Genomic DNA, 7,040 nt, shown 5'->3' with positions numbered 1-7,040 from the left:
CCCCCTCCCCGCGCGCCCCAGACCTGCTGGACGCCCTCCCCACGCGCCCCAGACCTGCTGGACGCCCTCCCCACGCGCCCCAGACCTGCTGGACGCCCTCCCCACGCGCCCCAGACCTGCTGGACGCCCTCCCCACGCTCCCCAGACCTGCTCGACGTCCTCCCCACGCGCCCCAGACCTGCTGGACGCCCTCCCCACGCTCCCCAGACCTGCTCGACGTCCTCCCCACGCGCCCCAGACCTGCTGGACGCCCTCCCCACGCTCCCCAGACCTGCTCGACGTCCTCCCCACGCGCCCCAGACCTGCTGGACGCCCTCCCCACGCTCCCCAGACCTGCTCGACGTCCTCCCCACGCGCCCCAGACCTGCTGGACGCCCTCCCCACGCGCCCTGGACCTTCTGGACCCTGGCTCCCCGCACCCCCTATGCCCCGACCCACGCGTGGGAGCTGAGGGCGCCGGGGTAGGGGCAGCCCGAGGGATGCCTGCGGGGGGCCCCCCACGCGGGGCCTCGCCGACACGACATCCCCAGAAGTCTTTCTTCCATTTTCTTTCTTTTTTTTTCTAGGGGTGAGGATTGAAAACAATGTACCAACTGAAAACCATTTATATATGTCACTATTTTGATCCTGCATTTTCATTCCCTTTGAATTTATTTACTGTTTAGAGCGTGGTACTGATGACACCTGGGTTGGGTCGGATCCCTGTACCCGCCAGCCAGAAAAAAAAAACCCAAAAACAGAGAGAAACAAAAGTTTATTTACTGCACAGGAGGCTGGAAGACTGGAGATGGCCCAGGCCTATCTGGGCCTCAGAAGGCCGGGGCAGGACTCTCATTTAGAATCTCGAAATCGGGAGGCCCCTGAAAAGTCTAGGTGAGTTCACACACCCCCTCTCCTCCCAGATCTGGACCCCCTTCCTCCCCGCCTCGTGGTTTTCTTCTCCCTTTGAGAGCTGTGTGCCTCTGCCCCACAGGCCCGTTACCGTCTGAAACCCCCCTGAGCAGGTGCATAGTGGCCGTCCTCTAGTCAATAGAGGAGGATCCCACAGGGACCCCCCAGCTCCCGTGGGGCCCAGAATACCCCCGAATTCCCTGACATCTCCTCTGCAGAGTCTGTGGGATTTTTTTGGTCCTGGGTTTTAGTCATTTCCCCCTGAGGACATGCTCAGGGCTGCACTTGGCTGCGTGTGGTCCAGAGTCCCCATCAGCTGCCAGATTAAGGACAAAGTAAAAAGTGCTCACCATTGGGCTGGCCGGTTGGCTCACTGGGTCAGAGCACGGTGCTGGCAACACCAAGGGCAGGGCTTCCGAGCCCTGGAACCAGCAACGACCCTTGCCCCCACCGAGGGGAGAGGATGAGCTGCTTTACTTCTGTCCTGCGTCTTAGATGATGACAAGCTGTTTGGGGACGTAATTTCAGAATGCCCAGGACGTTTGTGCCTAAAGGCAGGGCTGTGAGTTCTGGTCTCCTGTATACTTGGTTCCCCTCTCGTTGATACATAATGACCACCACGGACACTAGTGACCGCCTGGATGGTCACTCACCCTCCAAGGAATGGGCCGTAGTACGTGCTTGTCCGAAATAGACAGGTCAAACCCACAGACACAAAGCCGAGAAGTTCCACTGTAGTTTGAGACCAAAACTCCCTACTTTAAAAATTACTTATTTCCAAGTAATAACAGCAAATAATGCTCCCCCTTAAAAAAAACAAAAAACAAAAAATAGGACAGTCTTGTGGTCCAGGGACAGGACACAGGACAGACCTGGAGGTGAGCTTCCTACATACCTTCTGCCACGCCCATCTTCAGCCCTGGTCCCCTCCTCTGTCTCTCCCTCAGGACCTTTGAAATTTAGGTTGGGTGGAGCACTGGGGGCAGAAGGCCACTGGATGGTGTGGAAGTCGGGGAGTTGGTGACAGATTACTTGTTGTAGAATTTTGGCAGCAAAGGATGGAGAAAAAAAGGGCAGGCCCCTCCCAAGACTGGTGGCCAGGCCTCCCTGTGAGCCCATATGCTCCTTTGTCACCTGGTAACCTGGTCCTCAGGCTCCCACCCCCTCTCAGCCACCAGGGTCCCTCAGGACCCTCAAGCCCAGCAGCTGCCTGCTCCCCTCGGGGATTTGTCACTGAGCCCCAAACATCCACCCGTCCAAGTAAAGGACGTCGGGCTTGACTGTCTGTCTGTGCCCTCCCCAGTGGGTCTGCGGAGGTGATTTGCCTCACATTCTGCATGGCGCCAGCGCAGGGCCAGGCTGGGGAGCCCTCGAAGCCTGTGCCTAAAAGCTGCTCTGTTTTCACAGGCCAGAATGTTCAGCAGCCCCTCTGCCCACCACCATGACTAGGACTCCTGGAGACACCCAGGCAGGGGTGTGGGGGTGGTGGTGAGTGTTGAGTGCCTCTGGGAGGGAAGAGGACCAGCTCAACATCAACTCCCTTTTCCCCACAGGACTCTGAGCCACCCTGGCCCATCCTCCACCTGAGAGGTGAGGTCTCCACCCCCCAGTGGCATGCCCTGGGCCCCTTGCTCCCCCAGCCAGGATCTAGGCCCCTCTCCCAGAGCATGCTGGCAGGTGTGGCCCGGGAGGCACAGCTGGCTGCAGCCCCTCAGCAGAGACTGCTCAACCAGAGCCAAGGTGCCAGTCAGCATCGATATCTGTTGTCTGCTTGAGGACCTTGGGGGCCGGTCTGTGGGCTGAGGGGCTGTGCCGCTGGCCCCCGGCTTGGTCCAGGCCTGTCCGGGCTGGGCTCTTGTATGGGAGAAGCTGGCTGGAGCATGGGGAATGAGGGTCTGGTGGTCAGGAGTGGCTGGGCAAGTGGATACTTGGATAGAGGCGTCCAGTGCTCAGTGGCTGCCCTGGGCCGGGCCCTCCTTCTGTGTCACAGCTGATGGCGGGATTCCAGGTGGGGGCTTCATGACTGGGTCAGAGCCCAGCTCCTCCCTGGCACACTGTGCTGTTGGTGATGCCACAGGCTCTTGGGCCCTTCCAGGCCACCTGCACCATCCCTAGCCTGCTGAGCTGGGTGGCAGCCCTGCATGACCTTAGTCCAGTCCTTGCTCTGCTTCCAGGGGCTAAGGCCACTCGGAGGCTCTCCAGAGGCAGGAGAGGCTGGTTCCAATTTTGCGGTTCCTTGTCTGGGAGTTGGCACAGGCCCCTGCAGGGCTCTCCATTCCAGGGGTCCAGGAACTTCCCCTGTGAGGCAGGAAGAGGTTCTGGCCCCCATCTTCCTCTGCTGACCCAGCTCCGGCACTTTCCTGGGTTTGTTTCCAACTTTTTCCACATTTTCAGCATATTTTACCCAGCCTGAGCATGGTCTCCAGACACTGGTGGACATACCGGCCACTTCTTATATCCTCCTGGGCTCAGTATCCTTGTCTGCAAAATGGGTCACACCAGCACCTGCTTGGGAGGTTTCTCATGTGTTCTAGTGACCAGCACTGAGCCTAGGGAGGGCTGGGAAATGGAGACAGGCAGGCAGGCAGGTAGGCAGGCAGGTAGGTAGATGAGGGCCTGGGACCTGCCTGAGGGGAGGCTCCCCCGTGCCTCCCTGCTCGGGCCTCCCGCCCCTCTGTCCTTCTGTGTCCCTCCCCGAGCCCAGCTGTGGAGCTCTGCCGGAAGTCCAGGTGCGGTTCTCCTGCTGCACTTTGTTTTCCCTGAGCCCTTAGCTTCCCTCCTGCTTGCTCCCTGAGGTCTTAGTTCACCTGGGTCACCCTCAGGGTGCCTGGAACCCCGGCCAGAGCACGGAGGTGAGCAGCTGCTGCCCTCTAGGCTACAGGGTGGGCACGAAGCGGATCTTCTGGGAGTAGGCAAGATCGATGACATACAGAAGCAGGTTGACGTAGGTGAAGATGGCCACCACCAGCTGGCTGTCCCACGGGCAGCTGCCCTGAGGGCAGTTGGGGGGCCGTCTAGGCTCGCCGTACTTGGGGTCAAAACAGAAGACGGGCCAGATCACAGCAGCGCTGAGGTACACCAGCACGGCCACGAAGGTGTACATGACCACCACATGGTCGAAGGGGCAGCCCAGGCCCCCTGTGCTGCCCGTCACACTCAGGGCTACCACAGCCACCGTGGCCAGGAAGCAAAGGCTGTAGATGGCCACGCACCACTGGGTGGCCACATAGCGTCCGTAGCGGCTGTCGTGGGCCAGCGCCCCAAAGATGATGCAGGCGACGAAGGCCTGAACAATCTTGAGGAGCCCCGACACAGTGGCCATGTAGCTGGTCACCTGGCCGGGCCGGGCCCGTGTCAGGACCACCTCGGTGGCGTAGGCCAGGAAGAGGAGCCCGGCAAAGACGCTGGCCACCAGGCGGAAGTTCCTGACAGTGCAGCCCGCGGGCCCGGGTGGGCACTCCAGCCGGGTAAAGTACAGCGGGTAGATGACAGCAGCCGTGGCGCACAGCAGGGTGGCCAGCATCGCGAAGGCTGCCGTGAAGTTGCCCCAGGAGAGGCGCAGGCAGCCATGGAGCCGCGTGAACTCACAGGCCACCACCAGGACAGAGAGCGCGAAGGAGAAGCCCCAGGCAGCCATGCAGAAGGTGCCCTGGACGCCTGCAAAGCCTCCCCGGTGGGCCACCAGGCTTAAGGTGGTGCAGCCAAAGGCCAGCTGCAGCATGCGGGCCGTGCCCACCGGGGACGTCACGGCGCCCAAGTGCAGATACGCACCCCCGGGGGGCTCCATGGTGCTGCCCATCTGGCTGGCCACGTCCCCCGTCATGTAGTGCTCAGTGGCCCTGGGGTCTTTGCCGGGCTGAAGCCCCTGTGTCCCCTGTGGCGGTGGCAGGTGCCGGCAGCCTGCTGCGGCAGTGACTATGGTGACATTGCAGCAGGGCAGCCTGTCTGCTGCCTGTGTGAGGAGGCCCCCCCAGCACTATAAATAGACAGCTGCGATCAGAGCCCTGGAATAGCAGCCTATGTGCCAGTCCCCATCTCAAGGGACATCTGACCCCTGCGTCCCACGCGGAGCCCCCGCCAGTACCATTAACTCATTGGCTGCTGCCACAGCCCCCGCCTCCGTCAGCTGAAGCACCTGCAACTGTCAGTTTGGTCAGTTGGCTCCGTGGCCCATGGGGGAGGGGGACAGAGGAGAGCAGAAAGCATGGGGGTTCCAAAAGGTCACTGCAGCTCGAGCAGCGTCCAGGGCCAGCCGGCTGGGGGAGGGGGTGCAGGGAGGTGGGAGGCAGCAGCCCAGGGCTCCGGGAGGTGGGAGCGCGAGCGAGGGGAGTTTCCCTTCTAGTCATTTATCCTCGGTCTCTGGTTCAGAGCTGGGATGGGTTCCAGGACCCTGCTGTCATTGTCCTGGGGGCTCACACAGCTCTGACCCCGGGATGCCCAGGGCCCCACCTCCTCTTCTGCTCATAGTCTCCAGCCTGACTGGGGGTGGGATTTTAGCCATTGTTTGGAGGGATCTTTATGGAGTTCTTGCCCTTTATGGGCATGTAAACACCTAGAAAGACTCAACTCCATTTTTATTTTTAAGCTAACATTTTTTTTTTTTTTTTGACTGGCAAGGGGATCACAGCCCTCGGCACAGTGTCGTCCGCACCACGCTCAGCCAGCGAGCGCACCGGCCAACCCTATATAGAATCCGAACCCGTGGCCTCGGCACTACCAGCGCCGCACTCTCCTGAGTGAGCCACAGGGCTGGCCCTTAAGCTAAAATATTAATAAAATATGAAATGTTTTGAAAATTTTAAAAAAGTTTTCTTTTTTTTTTTTTTTTGCTGGCCGGTATAGGGATCGAACCCTGGACCTTGGTGTTATCAGCACCATGCTCTAAGCAACCGAGCTAACCGGACAGCCCACACTGACTTTTTTTTCTTTTTTTTTTTTTTTCCCTTTTTGTCTTTTTACGTGACCGGTAACGGGATCGCAACCCTCAGTGTTGCGCCCACACCGCGCTCAACCAGTGAGCGGACCGGATCCAAACCCTTGGCGGGAGCGCCGCCGTGCTCCCAAGCGCCGCACTCTACCGGGTGCGCCACCGGGCCGGCCCCCCAACTGACTTTTTGAAGAGTCCAGGCTGGTGGCTTTACAGACTGTCTTTCCACGTGTATTGTCTGACTCTTCATGGTAGGCTTCCGAGTGACATGCTCCTGGTGGGAAAACCAGGTAGGGAATGTCAGGATGACAGTCCATTTAGAGCATGTGAAGTTTGACCGTCTGGTTGGGGTGGTGACCCCTTTTTATGTGTCTACTTGTTTCCCAACAGTCTTCCCTTGGGGGTCTGAGCGTCCTCTGAGGCTTTTCACGGGCAGCATTCTCTGTGAACACACACACTCCTTTAAAGGTAGATGCTCTAAGGTGTGTGTTTATGATGTTTCCATAACAGTTAATCTAATATTAAAATAAAGCGTTCACATTGGTTTTCAGGTCTTTAATCCTCTGAGATGATGTCTGGACACCATGGGTGGGAGGGAAGGTCTTGCGAGATCCACCTCCATGGTGTCCGTCGTTCTCGTTCCCTGGGCAGCCAACAGCTCCCCCTCAAACACAGGAGGAAGGCTCTGCCCCTGGGCAGCCCTGTCTGTGCCCTTAGGAAGGCTCCCCAGCTTCTTCCCTGCAGGCTTGGGGTGTGTGGGTGGAGGAGGCTGGTTCTGGCTCCCACGGCCTCCTGACCACAGAGGAACTGGAAGTAAATCCTCTCGCTTGGAGCGAGCAGTATTCTGTGTTAGTCTGTTTCTGTTGCTTGTAATAGAACACCTGAAACTGGGTAATTTGTAAGGAAATGAAACATTTCTTTTTTTTTTTTTTCCTTTTTGTCTTTTTTCGTGACCGGCAACGGATCGCAACCCTCAGTGTCGCGCCCGGACCGGACCGGGACCGGCAACGGGATCGCAACCCTCGGTGTTGCTCCCACGCCTCGCTCAGCCAGTGAGCAGGAACCGGTCTGTATGTGGGATCCAAACCCTCGGCGGGAGCGCCACCGCGCTTCCCAAGCAGCGCACTGTAGCAGTGCACCACCGGGCCGGCCCCAACATATTTTAATTCTAAAAGAATAACTCCATGAGGGCAGGTATCTTTTCCTGTTTTTATTCACTGAT

At 58.8% G+C, this 7,040-nt stretch overlaps 1 protein-coding gene across 1 annotated transcript; it reads right to left on the bottom strand.

The window, feature by feature from the left end:
- Positions 1–3,766: 3,766 nt before the first annotated feature.
- Positions 3,767–4,690, bottom strand: MYADML2 (myeloid-associated differentiation marker-like 2). The gene has a single exon (XM_008576285.1). It carries the CDS (start codon positions 4,688–4,690, stop codon positions 3,767–3,769), a length of 924 nt encoding a protein of 307 aa, XP_008574507.1.
- Positions 4,691–7,040: the final 2,350 nt, after the last annotated feature.

This window comes from Galeopterus variegatus, unplaced genomic scaffold (assembly GCF_000696425.1).
Source record: "Galeopterus variegatus unplaced genomic scaffold, G_variegatus-3.0.2 Scaffold1322, whole genome shotgun sequence".
NCBI classification, from domain to species: Eukaryota; Metazoa; Chordata; class Mammalia; order Dermoptera; family Cynocephalidae; genus Galeopterus; species Galeopterus variegatus.
Note: the sequence above shows the minus strand (reverse complement) of the source record. Positions and strands in the feature narration are given on the sequence as shown.